This window comes from Bacillus rossius, chromosome 16 (assembly GCF_032445375.1).
Source record: "Bacillus rossius redtenbacheri isolate Brsri chromosome 16, Brsri_v3, whole genome shotgun sequence".
NCBI lineage: Eukaryota > Metazoa > Arthropoda > Insecta > Phasmatodea > Bacillidae > Bacillus > Bacillus rossius.
The window spans coordinates 3,161,602-3,187,315 of NC_086343.1; the positions used below are offsets into that span (position 1 = coordinate 3,161,602).

At 38.0% G+C, this 25,714-nt stretch overlaps 3 protein-coding genes across 3 annotated transcripts; 1 reads left to right on the forward strand and 2 right to left on the reverse strand.

The window, feature by feature from the left end:
- Positions 1–1,946, reverse strand: LOC134540209 (uncharacterized). Its single transcript, XM_063382798.1, has 2 exons — positions 1,805–1,946; positions 1–413 (listed from the first exon to the last, which is right to left on the reverse strand). The coding sequence occupies exons 1-2, from the start codon at positions 1,811–1,813 to the stop codon at positions 78–80; spliced, it is 345 nt and encodes a 114-aa protein (XP_063238868.1). The 5' UTR covers positions 1,814–1,946; the 3' UTR covers positions 1–77.
- A 435-nt stretch (positions 1,947–2,381) lies between these two features.
- LOC134539830 (E3 SUMO-protein ligase PIAS1-like) lies at positions 2,382–20,096 on the forward strand. Its single transcript, XM_063382128.1, has 12 exons — positions 2,382–2,634; positions 5,310–5,476; positions 6,998–7,178; positions 8,090–8,243; positions 9,996–10,123; positions 10,577–10,678; positions 11,600–11,840; positions 13,098–13,326; positions 14,655–14,778; positions 16,680–16,722; positions 17,241–17,450; positions 19,597–20,096. The coding sequence occupies exons 1-12, from the start codon at positions 2,611–2,613 to the stop codon at positions 19,692–19,694; spliced, it is 1,701 nt and encodes a 566-aa protein (XP_063238198.1). The 5' UTR covers positions 2,382–2,610; the 3' UTR covers positions 19,695–20,096.
- On the reverse strand, positions 8,258–9,904 carry LOC134540062 (putative uncharacterized protein DDB_G0271982). The gene is made up of 4 exons (XM_063382521.1): positions 9,899–9,904; positions 9,273–9,355; positions 8,765–8,909; positions 8,258–8,281 (listed from the first exon to the last, which is right to left on the reverse strand). The coding sequence occupies exons 1-4, from the start codon at positions 9,902–9,904 to the stop codon at positions 8,258–8,260; spliced, it is 258 nt and encodes an 85-aa protein (XP_063238591.1).
- Positions 20,097–25,714: the final 5,618 nt, after the last annotated feature.

Here is a 25,714-nt window from a genome sequence, read left to right on the forward strand (position 1 = left end):
TTCAAGGTTAGTTTTTGTTTATTCTAATGTATATGTAGTATAAATTTTCAATACACTTGCAGGATTTGCATGTAGAATCATCGTGGTGATGTTTGACACTGCCGATGCTGGCAGTTGACGTGGAAATGGGTTCGGAGGCCCGGGGCGAGCAGTGGGCAGTCGCGACCGCTGACGTGGTGGAGCCAGTTCTTGGCGGAGACGAAGCGCGCCCGCAGCGAGTCGCGCCAGAAGCGCGCGAGCACGCTCGGGTTCAGGAAGACGTAGAGCACGAGCCCGACGGCCAGGGGCCAGGAGAGGGACGCGACCCAGCCGAGCAGCGGGGCCAGGAACAGCCACGTGTACAGCGCGGTGGTGGCCGCGACCGCCGCCACCAACACCTCTGGCAGCAACTGCTCAGTCGGCATCGCGCAGCTCTGCAACACCGCCACGACCGCCCTGCTCACGCGTGGTGTCTTTCCCGAGAAGCATTTACAAATATGTTGAGGGTGGATTAGTTCTTTCTTCTTTCTCTATATTCTATTTTTAGGAGAGTCTGAAGGGCAGGGCCGGCGCGTCCATATAGGCGAACTAAGCAACCGCCTAGGGCGCCAAGTAGCTGGGGGCGGCGCAGCACGACACATAACAGCTGATACAATATGTTTAACGATTATTGAAACTAGATGAAAATGGATTTTTGTAACATTTTGGAATGTTTATATTGATATAAGTAATTATTTAAAGTCCACGGTGACCTGTTTATGATTTGTAATAGTAATAAGTAAAAAAGTAAAAAAACACAAGCCTACTTACATTTGATTGTTGACAAAATCTTAGGCTTACGTGATGTATTTTGAGGCAAGGAAAAATTTTCATTTGGGTGTCCGGCCCGGGTGGGGGAGGGGGGGCATTAAGGTTTTTCGCCTAGGGCGCCAATTTACCTTGCACCAGCCCTGCTGAAAGGCTAAAACATGTTTTTCTAAATATTTTTTTAGGCATGTACCCAGTACAGATTATTATGGTTCCCCCTCAAATCCTCAGTTGTCCTGTGCTCAACGAGAAGACTGCACGTCAGTTAAAAATACTTGCGCTCAGAGACGATACCGCGCTACACGTATCAGCAAGCATTGCTCCTATCACCCGGCCTCACTAACGCACATACACCTCTGACTAGGGAGGCACCTTAATGTCTGGAGAACTCAGAATTGTTAGAAATTATTATTTGAAAGTACTTATACTATAGCCACTAAGACAGATGAACAAAGCGGTGAACACCATGTGATTCGCGTGCTACAATCCCTGAGCCGGCCAGACAACGACTGGCGCTACACCGGCGGCTGCGCGCCTCCGAAGGCCGCGATTCCCGCAGTGCGCGGGGACGTTTCAGGCTGGCTGTCAAGGCGTAATCGCACAGTGGGTAATTGTAAGTATCATAAAAACTATGAAGAATGTTTAAATTGTAATTAAAAATTACTGATTAACAAGAATAAATTAAAGTCTGTTAACTATTTACGGCGCAGGGATATGCATGGCTCCTACGGAGGAACATGGCGTTTCACGTGATTAGCAACACGGGCGCCTATCGATACATCGGCCGCTGTGCCGTTTCTCTCAGTGCACTCCACTACACCCAGCTGCTCCCGGGGGTGCGTTCGTCACACACACACCATACTCCTGAGAACATGGTAACGTGGGTGGCAGTGGGAAATAACGGTTTAGGAGTGACTAGGTGGAGCACCGACAGTGTCGTCAAATAGTAAGACAGAAATTTTTTAAAATAAAAGTCATTTCTTATATTTTCTTGTTTATCTGTAGGCTACCTACTTACATTTTCCATTTCTTTGCACGGCAGAATGTACTATCATACAATAAATTGTTGAAATTTCAATTTTGTAAACTTATAATTTATTTTAAATGACTTTTAAAAAAAATCCAGTATTTATTATTTTCTATTTGTTGATTTTCTGGTCACAGATATATACATTTGGTCTATCTTGTAATGATAATATAATAGTGAAATATACGAAACCAAACCCATTTTTTTATTAAGTGCATCTATCAAGATATTTAATTAGATATTTTTTTTTATTTATCATCATTCATACATTTCACTTGTGTAATGTCACTTCTGAGATTTAACTAAAATGAACGTTTACTTGTGAAATTAAACGGTGGTCACTTAACATAATACCAAAAATATTTATTGGGTCTTATCATCTCAACCCACCTTTTCCATTCCTAAATTTTTTTTATTGTTAGCTTCATAAGATAGAATTATAATGATATAATTATTAGTTATTAAAAAGAATTATTGGGTTACTGGTTTTTATTTTTCTAATAAATTATACTTCATTCTAAGGTTTTAATAATGTCATAGAAGTAGTTTTCCATAGAGTATGTATAATAATGATAAACTTTAAGGGCTTTATTTCATTGCAAGAGAAGCCGAGTAAAATTGTTGTGGTTTCGTAATGATTTTATATACATAAATGTTACATAGACATTATTGTTTTTACTTTTTAAGATAATTGTTTGTCCTACATAATGGTGGGAATGAATTTGTGGGGTTTGAATTCTTTTTTAATTTATTTGAGAAACTAACCCGATTCAGAAAAGTCATCCCAAATCACAATAATGGCCGATATAGAAAAATTGAAGGTAGGTAGTGTGTTTTTGATGTGCTTATGTATACAAAAACTTCATTTATCTTACCACTGCTAGCAGAGCACTTGAAACTGTTTGACATTTGTGATTAGAAAACAACCATTGAATGTCATTGTGTTCGTGTAAGGTGGGTTACTAAATTGGTTTGATTGTGCTGATATAAGTTCTTGAAAATGAAACAGATTTTTTGTAATGTGGAAAAGAATAGATTTAACATCTCGTGGACATCAAGGTTAAAAGATTATTGTAGAACCATAATTATAATTCGGTTTTAGCAAATTATTGTTATAAAGTTTTTAATGTTTGGAAGATTGCAGGTTCAGTTTTATCAGCATTTATTTTATGTTTGTTTCGAAGAAACTTTGGTGGTTCGACAATTTTCCATTACGTTTAGGAAAATATTTATATATCATAAGTTGACTCTTTTTTGGGTCAAGTTCACTATATGATACCAATACTTATTCTCTGTGGGATTAATTGTAGAACTTCCAGTAGACCCTACTTTAAAACTTTTCAAATTAAAACGTTCTACACAGAATACGCCATTCAAGCACTCAAATTGATTAAACAAAATCTGAATAACTATAATAAAAATGAAAACATACACACAATACAAGAAATACATACAAGTTGAGGATAACCCAACATAACAGCTCACTCTTTAGAAAAAGTCTATTTCACTTTGGTCTGAAAATGTACAACAATTTACCTAAACAAGTTACTTCTGAAACTGATATACATAAATTTAACAATAAAATAAAATACATTTTTGTAAACCAGTATCTATATAGTGTACAAGAAATTGAAGAATATATCTTGAGCCTTTGCAAGTACAACATTAAATTTTCCACTTAAATTAATGTGTTTAGCTAATAACCATTACTCTAGTCTGCTCTATGAAGTGTCATGTGAACAATAATTGCATGATTGTAAAGTTCAATCATTGTGACTGTATAGATAGTTCATAGTGTATAAAATAATGCAAGTGAGTGAATTTTAACTGATGTGAACTACGGTGACTAATGTGAATAGGACTAGAAATGGACAGATTGATTTAATTGATCTAATGTTCAACAAACTCTGCTCATTAATACTTATTTTAATTGTTTAACATAATATCCATTATTAGAAATTCGTAATATAACTTTAATGCTAGCTAATGTATATATTGTACATATATTAGAAATAGTGTATGTAATCATTTACCAATATGTATTTCATAAATTTTGTGACCATGTTGTTCAGAGAGCCACTGCTCATCAACTGAGTCTATTGGGTGCTAAGGAAATAAATAAATAAATAAAAATACCAAAATAGCGCAGTGAAAAGAAAAAAATGTTTGATAGTGTAAGTTTTGGAGCGATAGTAATAGTTATGGTACAAGGAGGAGTGAATAAGTAGAATTGGATATCCTTATAAAGTGAATAAATAACTAAAAAATTAGAATTAAGTAGGTACTAAGAAATTTATTTGATATGTGTAGTAGTCACAAGAGAAGAGCAAGTTCAAGTTTATATTAAATTAATATACCGGTGCAGTGTAGAGGAAAGCTTCGGTTTGTGTTTTGCGATGTAGAAAAAGTTAAATGAAGGAATGGAAATTTAAGGACAGTGAACAATTATTGCCATAAAGCCAAAAAATGTAAGTGATTTTTTATGGTTTCTAAATGTAATCATGGAAGTGGTAAAACAGGGGAGAAAGTTATGGGGAGGGTGGTCAGCCAGCAAAGAAAATTATACGTTGACATTGTGATATGGTAGGGATGTTGATAATTCGTCAACTATGCTCTGCTGAAGTAATTATGACCTATATGTTATCACATTTGACTATCTAAAAACTGAATTCTGTAAGTTAAGAAATTAAATAAAACTATTTTTTGTAATATTTTATTAAGTACTTTTGCATATTTTTAATCAGACACTACAATTTTATTAAGCATTAAACATAGTAGTCAGAGTAGAAAAGTTGTTTCTTTAGAACGATGCCTTTGGTGGATACTTAAGAGTCAATATCCCTTCTAATTAATTTATTTTGGATGTTATAGAAAAAGTAGCATGTGAAGTATTTGCAAGCAGAGGAAGCATTGAGTTCCAAAGTTTGCTAGAACACTTTACTGTTTAACAATATAATACATGTAGAATTTATGCGCTAAATCATAAAATTTCAAATTGCTTCAAATTTGTGGAGGATTTTAAAGCTATGCTTTTCACACGCTATACCTTGATAGTACGAACAAGGACATAAGTGTCAAAATTTTTCTTCGAAATTGTATTACGTGGAATGGGACTGGATACTTGGATTTAACGTGATTAAGATGTGTGTTGGGATTAAGGGTGGGTTTTTATGCCTGCAGTCGATTAATCTCTCTTTAAGCTGTGTGTCTCGCCTGTTAAACTCCCTCTTCCCCCACTACACCCTTTCTCCTCTCATCGCGCTCTACCGTGAGTCAGCGTGTGGTCCTTCCATCTCTCATTCATGAGGACTGGCACCCCGAACATGTGCACTCCCAATGTCGGCAACAAGCACGTAACCACTGCACTTCCCCACCTTCCAGTGCGCTGTGTCGTTCCAACAATGAGAGGTGGCAAGCCATGTTTGCTGTCCTTCAGATGTCTAGATGTATTCATTTTTACTGTGTGCTGCTTAACTGCTGTTTTTCTGTTTTGCAGAAAATGGTTCTGAAGTTACCGCTCAGTGATCTACAAACTATACTGGACTATGCAGGCCGCAGGAAAGTCGGCAAAAAGAGAGATCTACAGGCGAGAATTATCGGGCTGCTTCATCAGCCACTGGCCGGAAGAGTCAAGAAGAAGATAAAAGAAGTTTTTGATTCCGTGTAAGCATGCAAATACATGATGTAGGTTTTTCATGCCATGGTTTCGCCCACCTCCGCTCTGTAGGCTGTTGCGATGTTTAGCCGAAAGTTATCAAAAGGATAAATACACATAGCATCACTGACAAACCTTGCTGTGTTTCCTGTACAACCTTGTAACCTGGTTAAGTAGATAACGTGACATAGTGTCGAGGCAGTATCCAACTGACAAATTACACAGACTTAATCCTCACATTAAAGATCGGGTACTTTGTAATTAGTTTGGCAGCGAATGTGGGTATGAACTCACTCGCTTCAACTTTGGAAATCAGGATTTGATTCCCGGCAGATACTTCGCAGCTGGAAAACATGGCTGACGTTGCCAGGGACTTAGTGGTTTTATCGGGGTTCTGCTGTTTGCACCACCAATTTATCCCGTTATATTACCATTTTCATCTCGTCGGCTCTCTTCGTGTCTGATGCCCTTGATGCAGAGTGCGACTTGTTTGTACCGCATGGTCACAGAACTTATGAATTTAGCTAAAGCAGGGCTGAGTTTTATGTTGGAACCATAATATCGAATACTTTTAGGGTGTATGTATTAAGATTTCAATATTGCAAATTTAGGGAGTAGTGAATTTTCAGAAGTTTGTTTCTTTCTGATGTCACTGATCTCTGTTGTTAACTGCAGTGAACATATTGCAAGCGGTGCACACTGCAGTTTTGTCTATACAGTTGCAGGACTTTTTTTTGCCTAAATATATTAGTTTAAAGCAACTTTGAATTAGTTAAATACATACTGTCTTTTTTTTACACACCCTGTTAAATTTGAACCACTTTTAATTATAGAAAGCAGGGTTAGCTGATTTAAACTAGAATGGCTTAACCATAATTTAAATCAAGTTTTTTTTAAATTTGATTATATACTAATCAAGAGCTTACAATTTAATTATCTGAATAAGTTGTAAATTATACCCTGCTAAATACTACTCTTAAATTAAATTAATTAGTAAATTATAGTCAAAAGTTAGAAAAAAAGAGGAAAAATATAAATTTGTTATTTTTAAAAAAAATCCTATTTTGTGGGAAATCCCTAACAACTGTAAATCCCCTTTCTATGGAAAATTCTCCTCCTACGGGGAAATACCCTTTCTTTGTTTAAGTCCCAGTCAGATGTTGTATTATTCTTATTTGAACATGCTTAACCAAAATAACTAATGAAATATAAAAACCTGGATTAAACAAAAAAAAACTTTTATACAAAAAAAAATGTTCTGTTTTAAACGTGTTTTTTTTTAACAAGGAAAAAAGTATGAAAAATTATAATTTTAAATTCTTTTTGAGTCCAATCGTTTCAAACTAAACAACCACCAGTATTTTAACAATTAAAAAATAATTTAATATTGATGACTTCAGAGAAAAGATTTTTGTGTGTAAATGTTTTTGAAACTACTACTTACTTGGGAGAACACATCTAGCAGCGAGCTGAACTGCCGGTAAGCGTGCCTGGGTGTGGGGCGAGGGGTGATGCGTCGACCCTTGCAGGCAGTGGCGCGACAGGCGGGGGCAGGACAGCGACGAGGAGGACGAGGATCCGGACTTCGGCAGACCGTCCCGCTCCAAGAGCAACTTGGCCCCGTTCCTCGGGCACCAGCAGAGCTCCTGGGATGACAGCATCAACATCTACAACGCGTACAACATGCTGATGGACCACCAGCGCAAGTCGGTACGCTTGCTCTCCTTACCGCCGGGAGGAGGCCGTGGTTGGTCGAGAGTAGGGATAGACGGCGGTGTCGTGTTGGTGCTCGTGTCTGGATTCATTTGAAACTGACTTGATGTAAGCTTTTGGACATACGCCATTGCTAAACACATGTATGTCTGTAGAAGAAAACTACAAAAAACACAAGTGACAAAAACACAAATTAAGCAAAAAAATTGCTGTTGTCAGGATATAAACACCACACAAAACAGCAATTTTTTGCTTAATTTGTGTTTTTTGTAGTTTTCTTCTGCAGACATACATGTGTTTAGCAATGGCGTATGTCCAAAAGCTTACATCAAGTCATGCTCTCCCATTGCACAAATCTTTCAAAGATAATATCATTTGAAACCACTTGGCTTGTAGAGTTTTGAAGCGTTGTGTTGACGGACTACATGACAAAATAATGGAAAAAATGTTGCATTAAACAGTTTGATAATTTATTTATGCGTTTAATAATTTAAAATTTTTTTTTGTTTGGTTTTTGTAAAAAAAAAACTGCAGTTCATTAAAAAGGCCATTTAAAATAACTCCAAAAAAATATATAATGTAAATATGCTGTTCGCTGTCGTGTTATACTCAAATGAGAATAATGTTTCACAATGCTGCTGGTCCGTGAATGTTTTACTGTCTCTGTTGTCAATACAGTGTGTTTGCATGTTGCTTAAAAATTTATTAAAATTACAGGAAGAAAGTAAGCACTTAATCTCTCAAAGATGGTATGAATCATTGGTTGTGCAAGTTATAGATTGTTGAGGTGGATATTATTTTTTATACATATATGCGGCATGGAACTATGACATGTGGTCATGGTTTAAAGTGTTGACTGGTTGGTACGGAGCGCTCGGCAGGTGTGTGTGTTTGTTCGTGCTCTGCAGAGGTCGCCACGGGCTGGTCTCTACCCCTACCCCGGCTACATTCTGGACAAGCCGTCGTTCCCGGCGAGCGCCAACAACACGCTGCCCAACATCGAGCTGAAGAAGTTACCGTTCTACGAGCACCTCGCGGTGCTGCTGGAGCCGACCACGCTGAGTGAGTGCCAGCTGCTACGGGGCGTCCCCCCTCGGGGACTGCCGTGTGGGAGTGAAGGGCCTCTCTCTCTCTCTCTCTCTTTTGCTCTCTCACACTCTCGCTCTCTCACACTCTCGCTCTCTCTCTTTCACACTCATGCCCTGTTTCTCTTTTGCTCTCTCACTCTCTCGCTCTTTTGCTCTCTCACACACTCGCTCTCTCTCTCTCACACTCATGCCCTGTTTCTCTTTTGCTCTCTCACTCTCTCGCTCTTTTGCTCTCTCACTCTCTCGCTCTTTTGCTCTCTCACACACTCGCTCTCTCTCTCTCACACTCATGCCCTGTTTCTCTTTTGCTCTCTCACTCTCTCGCTCTTTTGCTCTCTCACTCTCTCGCTCTTTTGCTCTCTCACACACTCGCTCTCTCTCTCTCACACTCATGCCCTGTTTCTCTTTTGCTCTCTCACACTCTCGCTCTCTCTCTCTCACACTCATGCCCTGTTTCTCTTTTGCTCTCTCACACACTCGCTCTCTCTCTCTCACACTCATGCCCTGTTTCTCTTTTGCTCTCTCACTCTCTCGCTCTTTTGCTCTCTCACTCTCTCGCTCTTTTGCTCTCTCACACTCTCGCTCTCTCTCTCTCACACTCATGCCCTGTTTCTCTTTTTCTCTTTTGCTCTCTCTCGCTCTTTTGCTCTCTCACACTCATGCCCTGTTTCTCTTTTGCTCTCTCACTCTCTCGCTCTTTTGCTCTCTCACTCTCTCGCTCTTTTGCTCTCTCACACTCTCGCTCTCTCTCACACTCATGCCCTGTTTCTCTTTTTCTCTCTCTCTAGCTCTTTTGCTCTCACACACTCGCTCTCTCTCTCTCACACTCATGCCCTGTTTCTCTTTTTCTCTCTCTCTCTCGCTCTTTTGCTCTCTCACTCTCTCGCTCTCTCTCTCACACACTCATGCCCTGTTTCTCTTTTTCTCTCTCTCTCTCTTTTGCTCTCTCACTCTCTCGCTATTTCGTTCTCACATTCTCTCTCTCTCTCTCTCTCTCTCACACTCATGCCCTGTTTCTCTTTTTCTCTCTCTCTCTCTCTTTTGCTCTCTCACACTCATGCCCTGTTTCTCTTTTTCTCTCTCTCTCTCACACACACACACACACACACACACACACACACAGACACAGACTGACTTAAGCGCTGTCCTTGTATCTGCACGCGCTGTTTGCCAGATGTAATGAGTGTTTTGAAACGGAAGGTATTGGATATTGTTCATTTATTTATCAAGTCAACATTACAATTTTCGTACAAATTTTCTATTAATAAATGTGTGTGTGAATTATTTCTTGTTTCAACTTAAAAAGAAGTTAAACCAACCCTTAACTTTTATTTAGTTAACACAGTGGTTAGCGAATATCGTGTTATGGATAATGTTGTTAAAGAGAAGATGAAAGGTAGTGACCGGACTGGGATTGGAACCCGTGACACTCAGAAATGAGAAGCCAGTCTTACCACTGTTGCCACTTTGCTCCAGTGATGGTTGTCTCACATTTCTTTATTTTCCTTTTGTTTCTTCATTTCACCACTGCTCCGCCCCAAACTCGTCTCGTCCTCCGATAACAAGACAGTTTCCTTGATAGACTGCTGCCACGCACTGAAGCCAGTGTGACCCTACTTTAGTGTGTACTGCCATCAGATGCACGATATGCAACGTTAAAAGATTTTGTGTCCAGCACAACGCGGTATTCCGTAAAACGTTTCGCGGCAGAAATGTTTTCTCTCAGTTCCCAGGAACAGCAGGCGACTCAACGAGGCAAGTTTCCACTTTTACCTCACACCTCAGCAAGCAACTGATGTGATCTCTTCGTTCACTATCGAACAAGGATTCACGAAAGCAAATTACGTTACTCAGGTAAGCTGAGATTTTATGGAATCAAATATGTTTGAGGGGCAATTTTTTTTTTTTTTGTTCTGTGTAATATGTGTCGCAAACTTGCTAGGATTTTTTGGTCCAGGAATATTGTCGGTGCTGGGCAGGATAGGAAATGTTGGTTTGGAAAAAATTACGAGCGGGAAAATATCATTCCTGCGGTAAAACAGGATGGAATTGGGAATTGTTGGAAATGTAAAAATTCAAAAATTCCTCTCATTTTACGAAAGCATGTATGTGTTATTTTTAAATTAGTGATGGAACATGGATAAGCACAGTAAATTATTACAACCTGCTAAATAACACACAGTAATGCAGAGAGATTTAAATTTTATGATATTTGCAAGAATATTTGTGAAAACCCTCACGTCTGAAATAGCTGTGAAATTAGCTTGTGTTTAAAATGGCAGTGTTTGGTTTGTGTGTGTGTGGCAGGTGCAGTTGAGGTTTTGTCGGCTGGAGACGTTCGACCAGCACGACGACTGCTTCCCGCCCGGAGTGTCGATGCGAGTCAACGGGAAGCTCTGCACCCTGCCGGTGCGTACTCTGGCGGCACCGTCGAGCGGTCTGCTTGCTGAGAACTGCACACGTGCACTGGAACCAAAGGCTTTTCAACTAGGTTGTCTGAAGATTGCATACTTAAAACATTCGATGGATTAGACCATGCTCAAAACGTAAGGCGGAATGATGGTAGTGAAGATAGCGGTAATGTTTGTCAACACAAAGACATTCTTAGAAACTGTAAAACGTTCGTGATGCATTCAAGATGTCCTAGGTTCTAATTGCTTGCGATTGAAGCCAAATTCATTGCAGTTTGACCTGTGGTTTCTGTTATGTTTCTAGGAGTTTTTTTTCTACCAAAAGCCTTTGCCAATTGATTCCGTTCATTCTCTTTGCTTCTTTCTGTCTCTAATGTCATCAAATGCATAATTCATGCTTGTGATGGCAAACGTGTGTTGTTGGAATTGTGTTTGTAAGTAATTTTTTACTTGTGAGCCATGTTGTGTTTCTTGCTGATACTTGTAAAAATGAATTGAAACATATTTGTAATGGTCTGGGCCAGTATTATACATCCATCACTGAAGTATAAGATTTAAAATCACTGATATATATATATATACACACACACACACACACACACACACACAAACAAACAAACAAACAAACCCCAAACCCCTTATTTGCACTTTTCATGAGGACAAAGTAAAAAAGTGTAATAAAAATGGGAACTAAACAGGAACTGAAGAATATAGTGCAAATAACGGGAAAACGTAAATAACGGTAACATAAATAAGGGTTTTCACTGTGTGTGTGTGTATATATATATATATTATTTGTATGTTATTTTTCTGTCCTGTAAAAATGTGATTGCATGGTGCCGAAAGAGTTAACGTGGCGGAGGGGTGTCTGTGGTGGAGCGGGGTCAGAAAGTGGCGAGCGAGTGAGTGTGTGCGGCAGGCGGCGCCCCCCGCCAGCACGGCGGGCGTGGAGCCCAGGAGGCCGCCGCGCCCCGTCGACCTGACGCCGTACCTGCAGGCGAGCGCGGACGCCGCCAACCGGCTGGACGTCTCCTGGAACCCCCTGTACGGCCACGTGCACGTCGTCACCGTGTCCCTGGTGCGCAAGCTGACCGCGCAGCAGCTGCTGGAGCGCCTGCGCGCGCGCGGCTTCCGCGAGGCCGAGTACACCAGGGGGCTCAGTGAGTGGCTCGGCGCCTGAGAATCGGAGTGTTCTAGTTCAAATAACTATGAATAGCATGACATAGAACAAGATAATATCGGTCTTAAATTAAGAACAAACATTTTTATGTGCGTACACGTGTGTGGATATAGTACAAATGAATACTAATATTAATTTCGTGTCCATAGCATAAAAAAACCTAAAAAGTGGGCATAAGAACACTCCAGTGCTCAGGCGGCGAGGTGTTGGCGCTTCCGACGCGCAGTCTTCTCATCCTGCTTGCCGTAACCATAACATTATGTGGCGGAGGAATGAAGATACAGGTGTAATGCAAGACCCTTAGGTGCTTTCTTCGAGATTCTTTACTGGGTGGTTCATGTCTAAAATTTATCCTGAAAAACACACTTCTCAGCTATTTTTTCATTCTCTTAAAAAAAGGCAGTTTCAAAACAGAACTTCCCATGCACCCTCAGCTCATCTTGAATGCGTATCATTAAACATTTAAGCCACGTGGAAGTTGTCCGCCTTTCACTAAGAAACAGCGGAACTTGTGCTGTGCAGCATTGCCAATTTCTGAACGAGCTCAGCGTTTTTCAAAACAATTTTCGAATAATTTTTTGAATAAAAGAATTTAGGTTTTTTTTTTTTTTTTGTACTTGATGAGGGAGAAGATTTTATGGTTTTATTTTAGAGCCAATTTCATTTTGAAAACAGGAGATTTCTGTTTTATGTTTCTATTGTTATACTTTGTCTTATTCATAAAAATAGTTTATTATTCAACAAATATGATTTTAAATATTTATTATAACTTATTTTACTAAAATAGCCTCATTTTGACTGACATGTGACATTTATACAATAAATAAACATTAATAAGTACACCTTTGGCGGTATCCCATTTAAGGGTTCCTTTTAAAAATACCCAAGCTGACGCTGACTTTTGAAATCTTCTGTTTCACTTCTGGGTATCTTGTGCGCACCTTTCTAGTTCATGATCCGTGTTGTGAACGTAACTTTTTTATCAAGTGGAAAACGTAAAACAAACACATTATATTCATCGCAATGTGACCCAACGTCTTCCGATGCAATAAATGGTGAAACTGTTATACCATGGAGTATGATTCCTCTGACGCAAAAGTCAGTTTCGAAGTTTGGATTTTCGTGTTACTTGGGTTTGAGGCCAACGGCATAAAACTGATGTTAAGTACGTTTTAGAAGGTTTTTGCTGTGTGGGTTTTCGGCAGTGGCGTGGAGTGTGCGGTGTGCGTGTGTGCAGTCAGGGCGAAGATGAGCGGGGAGGGGGAGATAGCGGCCACGTCCCTGCGGCTGTCCCTGGCCTGCCCCCTGGGCAAGACACGCATGGCCCTGCCGTGCCGCGCCAACACCTGCTCCCACCTGCAGTGCTTCGACGCCGCCGTGTTCCTCAGCATGAACGAGCTGAGGCCGACGTGGCTATGCCCCGTGTGCGGCCAGGCGTGCCCCTACGACGCGCTGCAGCTGGACGGGTGAGGGCTCCGCCCCGGTCCCGGTCCTTCGTCGTTCCCGGGACTGCTTTATTGGTGCTTACTGCGTATCAATAGAGCAAGGAGGGAAAATGGCACTTGTCTACTGATGTGAACCACACACTTTGTAATATACTATAGGGTCCTGCTGATCGGACCAGTCTCGTCCGAACACCGGTTACACCAGGCGGGGATTTGAAATGCACGGTGGTTTGTTTTGTATTTTAATATTCTGAATTTTAGTCACAAGGATGTTTTGTTTCCTTAAAACCTACATCGGTTCACTAGTTGAAAACTTTGGTAGTATTAAAACTAAAATTAAGTTGTTGGGTAAGTTCAATTGAGGGGAGTGGGAGCAGAAGAAGAATTTATTTTTTTTAATGTATCAGCCATTAGAAACTTGTATTACAAGCATTTCAAGGCATATTATATTTAACCCGGCCTTTCTGGTCCTGTCCCGTCTAGTCCGGATCAGCGGAAAACTTGTGTTTTTGTCGTTCAATCGAGATTAGGAAAAAAAAACAGAAATTATGTCTAATTTGTCTGTAAAGTCAAAAATAAAAACATTAGTAATGTTCGCAGGCTTTCACGGCCATTGTCTGAAGTAGCTTGGCTTCTGGGTTGTAGCCGCACCCTTGGCCAATAATTCACCGAGGGTGTGGTTACAACCGAGAAGCAAAGCTACCATACATCATTAGCTTTCACATTTTTAAAAAATATGTCTTCGGAAGTGATTTTTTTTACGGGAAAGCATGTTGAATGAAATTTTTTTTACTGGTGTAATCGTCACTATGTTTACAGTTTTTTCTTCTTTTTTTTCTTTCTTTTTTTATGAGGATATGTGTGCAAAATTGATGTAATGTATTTAAAATGTTTTATGTTAAAAAAAGAGGAAGATGTGAATAGAAAGCCTCAAATCTAATTAATGATGCTATTGCAAAGCTATTTTATCTATGCATTTATAAAACCATTACTATATTTTAGCGCGGTTTAAATTCAGTTTATGATTCATGCTACACTTCCTAATTACACATTTTAGACACACGTCTTGTAAGCAGAAACAAATTAGCCAGGAACAAATGAGTGTAATAACTTGGATAAATCAATGTTAATAAGAGGAATCATAATCAATTGTTTATTTCTGGAGAAACGTATATATAAAATTAGGCGCCCAATTTCAATAAGTAAATATCCCACGTTCTACACTGGCAAATCCAAAAATTAATTAATTTATCGATTAAAATAAATGAATGAAGTATCATGTGGTGGTGGTGTGGTCGTGGACAGCCGCAGACAGCCGCGGTCGTGAGCGACGTGTGTGCTGCCCGCAGGTACTTCCACGAGCTGCTGTCGTCCGAGGCGCTGCCGGCGGGCGTGACGGAGATCCAGGTGGACGAGCAGGGCGCGTGGTCCCCGTACATCAAGGAGGACCCCCAGGTCTCCTCCTCGAAGCCGGTGAGCTCTCGCCACCCCCCACGGCCTACTGCCAGAACAACACTGGTGAACTTACTACTAGCTCGCTGCAGGAGAGGTGTTGATGGAGATTAATAAACTGACTAAAACGAGCTTCCATTGCGCAGCTTAGGTTCCCCCCCCCCCCCTTCCCTTCATTGCGACAGAGAATTGTCACTCCCCTCGCTGTCGCAAGGAAGGAAGGGGGGAACCTAAGCTGCACAGTAGAAGCTAGTTTTCGTCAATTTTTAATCTCCATCAAAACCTTTCCTACAGCGAGCCAGTAGTACAGCAAGTAAATATGTGAGTGGGAAAAGTTTTACTTCTCCGATACCTACATGCGTGTAATAAAAAAAATTTACGCTGTGGTTTATGTGTACAGTAAAATCCCACATTCACGTTCTCTGTATTCACCTTTTCCCCGCTATTGATGTTTTCTATAGGTCTCATTTTTGTGCCATTAAATGTAATGCAATACTTTCCCTCAAATTACATCACGGGCATTACTTTCTTCCAGCTATTCACGTTTTTGTACACTTATTTATAAACTGGTTTTTGTTTTAAGGTGTTCTCGCACATTACAATTTCCTACCAAATACAATTAAATGTTTTAAATGTTTCAGACAAACAATTTTCTTCATAAGATTTACGAGTTTCTTATTATTTCCCATGTAAGAGTACCCAAAAATATAGTATCCTTGTTTGAAACTTGTTTTTTAACATTTAATCCATTATTTTTTAGGATATTAAAATTTACTGATATGTAAATTCTCTTTCAGACACTTTTTTGACTATCTGTGCCATCGCCACTTGAGAATGTAGCCAGCGCAGGTTAACATCGTGGTTGAGTTGAAGCACGCACATGTTTACTATTGATATTGATACTCGCTAATTGCATGTGGGGGAGCACTCTTATCTCGTGCCAAGTGAACTGTATTTGATAGTCCACACTCTTTCGTGGTTAGTGTTAGTCGATGATAGTTAATCAGTACGCTACGTTAGTTCTGCCTTGTGTTTGGGTCATGTTTTTGTTGTCGTCTATTTACATTATTTTTAACAAATCTAAATATATTTAAAGTACAAATAAAACATGTAAATTTCTCTTTGAGGATAAATAACGTAAACAAAAAAAAAACCTACATAAAAATCAAAGGTGGCTTAATTGACGTGTACATATCCTTACTAAGCAGGTGCAAACACTGCATTTTTAAGTTACAAAATAATCGTTTTAGGTATTAACACGAAAACTTTGCTTGAATGGTTAATCAGATTAGGTTAGAATAAATGTTATGTTTTCTATTAACAAAATGCTTTCTTAATCTGGAAACGTAATTTACGACTTGTTTATTGGATGGGCGCCTGCCAACATTGTAAGTTGTACAACTAGCGACTGGCTCGGCCTGGCATGCACGAGGTGGACTGGACTCGGTAGCTTCTGGCCTTCCTCACCAGTTGGATGTCGTCGTGTAAACATTGGCTTAGCACACATGCGTGCATGGACAATATATTAAGGAAATATTAATTTTTGTACATTTATAAAAAGGCTTAAGGAAAAAAGGCAATGTAGGAAGCGAATACCTAACTATTACGGAAAGGGTAAGCTGTCATTTTTTGATTGTTCATATTAAAATAACACAAGGTCCATTGCCATTGTGTATGCATGGAAATTAAAAATTTTTGTGAATGAAAAAGAGCACTACCTTGAATCTATGACTGTTCTACTTAAAAAAAATTCCCTAATTAATTGGCATTTTTTACTTCGAACCCGTGCTAATCGTAAAGCGATACTTCGAGAGGCGGGTGTAATTTAGTTTTTGCTCAAAAATTTTAGATTGTGGTTCACATTTTTATCTCAACTGTTTTAAACTTCTTTATGAACCAAAAAAATATGTTCTCTGTTGCAGGCTGAGGAGTTTGTTCTGGAGGAAATTGCTTTTGATGACATTGGTGAGTAGCAGGTGGAATTCATTTGTTGGTTTGAACAACTGATCCCGTGAAAATATTCTTACATAAATGTGTCAATCAGTCCTTTGGTTTTTTATCACAACTTGGTGTAATCACATTTCCATTCTTGTACTTTTATTACAAATACGAAACATTTTTTTTTTCTGTTTTATGTAAAACAGCACACACATTGTGAAGGGAAATTAGTTTTTAAAACTTTCTTTTTGTTATAAAAAACACAACTTCATAGTAATAATTTTATTGTGTGTTATTTAAATTTAAAAAAATTAATAACGCAAAATTATTCAAAGTTTCTTACTAATTGTTTACAGTTTTTTCTTTCATTGATTAATTTGTAAATCTAATGTAATTAAAACAGGTTTTAAGAAGGAATAAAGGTTGTGTGCAATTAAGTGATGTAGTCTGGAGCACAAAAGTAATTTTTATTTTTAAAGTTGTCGGGAAGTAAGCAAAGCGATGTAGGTAGGCACTTACAGCTATTTTGTAAATGTGGGTTTTAGAAGTCATCTCGATGAAACCAGTCTCAAACAAGAGCAAAAAGCCGAGTCGCCCTGAAATATTAGTCGATCTCACGAACAGCGACTCGGATGAAGAGACGAGTAGCAGCAGTTCCGATGAAGAAACGAGCAGGAACTCGGAAGAGGATCGGCCGTTGACGGAGCTGATCAAAGTAAAGTCCCAGCCCAGCACGTCAACAGAACCAGTTCCAGGTATTGCATTTCATTGGTTGGATTGTGTCGAATTTATTTCAAGAATGTCATGGTTCTCAGGTATCAAAAAAGTAGAGGATAGCATAGCATATTCGTTCAAAGATTATGCTCAAAAGAATGTTTATTCTTACTGATTTGGTTTGGTTTTGATGAAACATTTTGTTGGCGTCTTATTGCATCTTAAGCTTATGGTCCACAGTCTGCCATCACCGCCACCATTTTACCTCTTTCGCGCTTTCTGTTTTAGTAGTGAACTCTGTTTTGTTTATTTCTAGGGCAGTGCGGTGATGGTTTTTATTGGTCTGTTCGTTTCTGGTACACTTTTACATCAAGAACTTTGATTCTTGGTTCCGGTTTCAGATCTTATAAGGAAAAATATCTTGATGAATCACAAAATATAAGTGAGGTTAACTATTTCATTGTTTGCTCATTAAAAACAATCCAAAAACACAGAAGGGCTAGTAGAAAATTTTTTTAAATATTTATTTGCACTTACTGTGCAAAACCTAATCTTTAAAAATGTATTTACAAACAAGGTAGGCAGTGAAATACGTAACTTTATAATTTGGGAAGCTTAAACGATTTAAATATGTTACTAACCATTAACCTGTGGGCTCTCACAAAAACACTTATAAAAAAATACACAAAGATAAATACTAAAAATAATACAAAAAACTAAGTTCAAAGTAACTCGAGCGTGCCTCCCTAAAAAAATGCTAATTAAATTACTAAATGGTTTTAGTGATAAAACAAAAATATTAAAGTTCCACTTCTTCGCATAAGTTCACTTTGTGGGTACTTCATTCTTCTACCGGTAACTAAAATGTTCGTTAAAACCAAATCTTAAATGTTCTGTGGGACTTGCTTCTCTCAATTATAGCAGTTTGTGCACTTTTGTTTTATATGTATAGTTACTACAATTTTTTTTTTTGTGGTTCAAATTTGCACTTTTTATTGATGTGTATTACAAAACTTAGGAAAGTTCTTTATGCTTTTTTGTTGCAAAACCTTGAAAAGTCGTAGAGATAACTGGGAGAATCTGGAAGGAATTTTGTGTATCAAAAGTGGCCACCCTAATTTTAGCATTTGCCTGGAGTGAACACAGAAATCCATGGAGGTAAAGTGTCTCAAGTGCCACAGCAGAAGCAAAAGTACATTTTCCATAGAAGTTGTAGGAGGGCTTCGTCACTATATCCTCACCCTGTCATTTCTGTTGTCACCAAGGTGGAGGTATGTTAATATGTGGGTGGTTTTGAGGATTGCAGGTGTTGCTAATGTCGCTGATAATATTAATTTTGTACAAAAATCCTTAGTGTGGTTGGTGGCGTGGGATTGAATCATCATCTTACAAGCCCATCACGAGGTTAGAAAGCGGAGGCCTCTGCTATTAGGTAGAGGTCAGTTAATAAATAGTGAAATAAATAAGCAATATATGCTTTAAAATAATTTTTTGACGTGACAACGTCTAATAAATCGATGAACGCCGGCTGCACGCACGAAAAAGGTTCCCGTAACTCACATTGTCCCATTACGCTGTGTCCCGTTATGCTCATTGTACGCTTGCGCCGCATCTATCTCTCTTCCACTCGATTGGAACAACCATCGATTTGACTTTTTCAAGGCACATTAAACTTGAAACACTCCCATTCGTTTCCTACTTTTCCTATCATCGTTCTATCCTTAACAGAATAACACAGATTGGAAGATGTTAAAAAGCAAACATGTATAAAAGTTATAGTTAAAATAATCTATTTGTTAAAGTAATAAACATATTTGAATTAATGAGTGCAAATAAAAGTAAATTTATCAATAAATTGTAGATTTCATTTCACTCCTCCTTTGTATCCATACAAAATAGTGATAATTCAATAAAAATTATTCAATTTTATTCATAAAAGTATGCAATAATTATATCAATGTTTTGTTATGACGACATCACTTTAAACTATCGTCTGTAAACCAACTTCACAGACAACCAATTTTTTTCTAAGTATGCTAGGTCTCGTGGAGGCTACAATGGTAGTGTTGCCAGCGAGATCTTACCATCTTCAATTCCAGCAGTGTGCTGCGGTGCAGATGGCAACACAGTGGAACTTGTGCAAACCCAAGCATATGCCTTCGCAGAATGAGCTGTGTTTGTTCTCAGGAGCTGGAGATTCCCAGGGTGAGTGGGGCGTTGGGCGGCTGCAGCCGAGAAGCAGTGCCGCGAGTGATTCGTCGGTCATACTGATAGACCTGACCTGAACACTGGTCGCGCCGGCAAGCCTGGCGCAAGTGGCGGTGTTGCCATCCTGCTCTTCAGCCCGATGACTTTTTTTTATTGGAGGTCCACAGAGAAGAGATCTAAATGTGCAGTGTGTGATGGGAATAATTACTGTTTACAGTTTTCCATGTACTTGTTCGGTGGACACATTGACCAATCAGTAAATCCCATTGAATTTTATAAAGTATCTGTAAGACTGGCGTGATTGTGATTTTATAAAGTGGTTGTAAGCCGAGAATGAAATCAGTTTGAAAAGCATCGTCAGCTCAGTGACTTGCAAGCACTGTGTCATTTGAAAATTGTGCGGGACGTCCTTAAAAACATTCTCTTGATGTTGAGCACCAAAGCCGAAATGTATTAAAGTGAAAACAAATTTTTCATTATGTTTAGTGTCGTCATTATTTTTCTCTAGCAGTTGGCCAGCCATGCTCAAGTGCCACGTTTATTCATGAAGCAATACGTTGAGAGTTGTGCACAGGCTATGTTCATGTTTACACCTTATTAGTCACTGTTGTATTTACTTACTCAAAAATGATGTGTGGCTGAGTATAATGCAACAACATACTTGTCAGTCGAGGCATAAGGCTCTATGGAGTGGCAATCACAATTCAATGAATAGCACTTGAAAATTCGTTAAATTAGTACTACATTTATATGATATTTATGACAACTATTTTAGTGCTGCTTTTGTCAAGGTGATTTGCGTTGCCTCTTTTGGAACAACTAGCGACAGTTTGCAACTGGCTAGCAGTCACATTGAAGAGGAGAAAGTTGTGTTAAGGGGAGGGGGGAAACTCCCCTCTTCCTCACCATTCAGTGTGTTTCCTGTCCCATGTGTCACACACGTACTGAGATTCAGTAGTCTGTAAACAAGTGTGGTCACCAATGCCTTAGCAGGCTTGGGTGGCCGGCGATTAGCCATAAAAAGGAGGGGGGAAGTCGCTACTCAATTTATTTTTATTCCTTTTCTCATTTTTTATTTTTACTTTAGGATTTTAACCTGCGCTGTGGTAATAATAAGCAGAAGGCATGGTGGAAAAATATTATTTTGATTTGTTGCGTGAATAAAACCAACAAATTATGTAGAGAAACTGTTTGGGTGGATGGTGCTGTAAGACAATCGTATGGCGCAGTGATAAATGCAAGAGTTCCAGCAGTTACGTCACAAATCCCTCGTTGCAAGCAGCACATGATGCCTATTCCCGTTATGTGGATGGCACGGAGAGAAAAAAAAAGGGGAAATTGACCAATAGCAATAAAATACAGCCAGACAAAAGAAACACCATGCTGAGAGATGGGTGAGTTAAAGAAGAAGAAAAAAAAAGTGTTGTGCAGGAAAGGATTTTTTGATTCAGGAAATCTTAAGGCGGAAATATCTTTTTCCCTCAGAAGACATGAACTGGATCTGGGAAAATAATTATTGGAAATATACGCCACCTGCCAATTTGGTATCTTGTATGTATATTTATTTTTAAATATCCTTATCCACAATAAAATATAAACTAAGATGTGAAATTATTATAAATAACTTAAGATTTTTTTTTGTATTGTTTTTGGTACACTTTTTTCTTGAGCAACAAATTCCTTCTCTTAAGTGTAGGGTGATGATCTAAGTGCCGTATCAATCCAGAAGTGCTACAGTAACCTGTTTTAATAATTTTTTGACAGTCTGATTATCATTCTTAAATCATTGTACCTTGTGTTTTAAGTTTTAACTATGTTTAGTCCTGTCCCTTTGTTTACATTTAATGTAGTTAATTTATTTTTTTTTCGCCTAAAAAAAAAGTTCAAATTTTTTATGTTCTGCCCTGTTTATGCCAGATGGTAGGAGTTGGTGTGCCACTTTTTAGTACTTACCGTCTGCATGATTCAGCAGGAATTATGTTAGTTTTTGGTTGCATTTAATTTTTTTATGTTTGTTACATGCCCACCAAAAGTTGGGAAATGTATTAGGTGGGCACAACATAAAAGATACAAAGACACAAAGGCAGTGTCGGCATTGCCAGCGGGCAAGCCCTGCACTCTGGTTGGTGCCAGCTGCCGCAGGTCTGTACAGAAGTAGACCTGATCATTTCAAGATATCTGTGGGAGTAGTTCTGGTTACATAAACTGTTACCACAAAATTTAAAATTAAAAAAAAAAATTCTACTTACAGATGTGAGTATAGACTATTAGAAAACAAATTTTAAGAAATAAAAGACAAAAATGAACATTTGGTACCAACTTTTATAAAAGATGTTATTTTTTTAGTATAATTTTTTTGCATCAATTTTAGGTGTGTGCACCGATTTTTCACGCCACTTTGTGTTTTTACTCAAAAACTGCACTGTGTATTGTCTAGTGAAGAATATGGCTTAAAAGGAAAATGTGCAAAAAAAAAATTAGTAGTTATGTGTTATTTTATTGAGTGTTTTCACAATGTTTAAATTGGTTTAAGACCTATAAAAACATACAATAATTTTATTGTACTTCGTGCATTTTGGCAAAGTTCAAAACTTTATTGTGCCACAGTGGCCAAAATTGCTAACATTAGGTAATACCATGTTGTTTGGAGAATGATAAAGAATTGTTTATTATGGCTCTGCATCAACCACTCCCAATTTCCAACTCTGACGTAATAACACACGACAACGATGGTTGCTTCTGTTGCAATTGACCATAAAGAATAATTGCTTAAATTTACTAGCAACAAGCTTTTGTCAAAGCTCACCTGTCCAAAGTTGGCTTTTATTTTTGATACTTGATGATAAGAAAATATTTTCTTCCTAGCTGAGATTTATCATTTCATGGAAGGCTTTGGCCCAAATACATAACATTTTCTAATTTATTTGTAGCTGTAAAAGCCATATTTTATATTTATTTAATAGATTTTAGATTTTATTAAATTGTATACATCTTACAGGCACCATGTTTAACTGTTAAAATTCGTACCTTGCCTTAAACATACCGACTAAATAATCCTTATCTAGGAAGTGGTTTATTCTATTGGCCACTTACCATTCTTATTAAAACCACTTTAGGCACTATAAACAAACGTACATAGCTACATATTCTTTGTCGCCAAACATTACCTGGCTGCCTTCAGACTTACTGTGTGTAAGCTAGCAAACAGGTGTTAATGGCCATATGTCAGTCAGTCAAAGATGTCTAGAAGCACCATTAGCAAGTCAAATGTAACGTTCAACTTTAACAAATCAAACTTTGAATGACAGTATTATGAGTATTAAAATTCTATGTTCTTGGCTGATTATTTCGTCTTGACCTCTCACAATTTTTAAGGTTGTGTCTCAAATCGCAGGCGATGATATGGAATCTCAGTCTTTTACGAGATTCCTTAGTGGCCTCCGTGGTCTTGCTTCAAAATTATATTTCTTTTCAATGCTCGTATAGTTTTACATCATTTCCAAGATACTTGTAGAAATTATATAAAGGGTTTTTGTGTAAGCTAAAAAATATGTTTCATTAGTCTGTTTTGGAACATTTATGTGTAATCATAAAAGTGATTTAATATCCTCTACAAATGAAGCCTAGAATGTTCCACCATGTGCGTTGTGATTGCATTTCCACACCATTATTTTGGTTTTATTGCATTGCCTTTGATGTTTCACTACATAAGCATTGTATATTTTGTTACTAATTTTTTTGTCACATATACATATTATACACATGATATGTATTTTATTTAAATGTCAGGAAAGTATTTGTTATTAAAAATTTTGACTGACATATTGTATCATAGTCACTAGTGGTTTGTTTTATGTTTCCGAAGCTGGGTGGTGGATAGCAAGATTCAGTTGATGGATGACTGAAATACGTACTTTATTCAAAGAATTAAAAAAAAACTATAAAAATTAATTTCAAATTTTTGTAGGTATTTTTACTGTTGTTTGGATCTTTTAAAACCGTATGACATAACAGTCCTGTAGCCACATTTACTTATTGATGTCTGCAAGCAAATCATAGTACACTTTTACGACAATATTTTTAAAAAAGAAAAGGTGTTTATGTTTTATGTGAATCTGCATTAATGTGCTCTTGCTATGTTCCGTATAGGCAGTGTGCCGCTGTTTCAGGCAAGACGTGTGTGTCACTTCCTTACGCCTGCACGCTGCCGAGGCGATGTGGCGGAAGAATCGCCACGAGCCAGTACCAAACCTTGTCTCAAATGTTCTAGTGAACTTGACTATAAATATTTTCAAACAGAACACATTTCCTTTAGCTTCGCTTCACAGACACTTATAGCCTGACACAATCAATATAAAATATTTTTGTACTGAACACATTGGTACAGAACATCGCTAACAGCATTTCCTTTTGATTCAATCATTTTTCAGATTTTAATGACATAGAATTTCGTATAAAAATGAACTATTTTTTTTAGTGTTTGCAAGATAAAGTTTTGTTATTTGAACACGGACTTCATGAGAGACAAAGGCCTTGGGGACAAATAATTTTGTCAGACCCCTCCCCTTTACTCTTATATATGTATCACTTTTAGAAATATATTAAAAAAATGAAGCAAAAAGTCTGCAAATGTTACCATTATCATGACTGTCTTTCAACACTTTTAATGATATTTTCTTTGAATTTTTTTATATGTTATAATTATAAAAGTATAATATACAAAATATATTTACTATTCAAAGTGCTTGTTAATTTTTATGTTGGTAAGGTGAAACATTTTCAGAGAATGTTGCTGGATGATTTAAGTCTACAGTCTCCAACTATTTATATTCAGTGTGAAACTGTGAAGTATCAAAGAACAAAAACTGCTGAAAATTAAAATTTAGTGAATTCAAGCATCTTATTTTGTGATTTGTTGTGTGACTTTACTTACCATCCCTTCAATATCCTTACTGTTACGTAATCCTTTGGACATACTGTATCTGATATCTCATTTCTATTATTTTCTTTTATCTCTTCTGTACGGATACTGAAATTTTATTTTAACACTGTTGTGCTCTAGCTATCTTGTTTAGCAACTGCGCTACTAAAAGTGTTGAAAAATTAAGCCATCTATCTGGAAATACTGTATCTATTGTGTAACAGTAACGGGAAATAGCATCGAGGTTAACTTTGGGAAGTTGAAATGTTATGCTTTTTACCTATTAGTACTAATATAATTACTAAAATATAAAATAATAGGTAGCTCTGAAGGCCAATTTGTTTTTAACATATTATTGGTTGAATTACAACACTTGTAGGATGCATCATAGCTTACTGGTTCTTTGAGTCATGTAAAGCAATGGTTGGTTGGGTTATGTATGTGTAAAATTCTTTGATATAGTGTGAATGGTATGTTTGGTTAGTTTAGTAAGGCTACATTTTAAATTGATAAATTCAAACCAAACATTTAAAATAATTAAAATTTAATATTCTAAGAAGAAATTTGAAATAAAATCACATTTTTATTTCATAGAGCAATCTATATGTAGTATATATTTATAGACTTGGTTTGATAATAAAGTTTTACATGGGCCTGTCTTTGACAGAGTGGTGGTTAAGTGACGAACCTCGGTCGGTTGCTTTGCTGGTGATAGGTTGGTTGCTGGCTCGGCATCAGCTCTGTGGAAGAGCAGTCTCGCACTCTGAGGCGGAAGTGGACCGTCCGGCCCATTGTGGCTGACCGAGGATGCACCCGCTCTGAAGAACTCCACTGAAAGACACTCTTGGTCCTTGCTTTCAGCTTCATGACTAAACAAACAATGCTCAAAAACAACTGAAGCGAATGAGTGATTATAAAAGAATAAACAATAGCTGACAAAGTGCCCCACGCCCGCGTCTGGCCCTGGCAGTGGCTTGGATGGGACTGGAGACCAGGGCGCCACTTCCGTGCATGGCTGCTTTCTCACCTGTTTTTATTGACTGGAATTAATGAACATTTTTTTTTTTTAATTCAATCATAAACTGCATATTACTTAACCCTGTGCTCGTCGGCGTACGGGTTAAGATTTTGATTATTTAGTTTTTTAATAGTTAAACCACCTTTTAAGGTGCCGTC

Coding starts and splice junctions, on each gene's coding strand:
- LOC134539830 (XM_063382128.1), top strand. CDS start 2,611: ATGGCCGATATAGAAAAATTGAAG. Junction 5,477..6,997: donor AAAGAAGTTTTTGATTCCGT/GTAAGCATGCAA, acceptor CGACCCTTGCAG/GCAGTGGCGCGACAGGCGGG. Junction 14,779..16,679: donor AGGTCTCCTCCTCGAAGCCG/GTGAGCTCTCGC, acceptor TCTCTGTTGCAG/GCTGAGGAGTTTGTTCTGGA.
- LOC134540062 (XM_063382521.1), bottom strand. Junction 8,910..9,272: donor AAAAGAGAAACAGGGCATGA/GTGTGAGAGAGA, acceptor AGAGAGCAAAAG/AGCGAGAGAGAGCAAAAGAG. Junction 8,282..8,764: donor AAGAGAAACAGGGCATGAGT/GTGAGAGAGAGA, acceptor CCCACACGGCAG/TCCCCGAGGGGGGACGCCCC.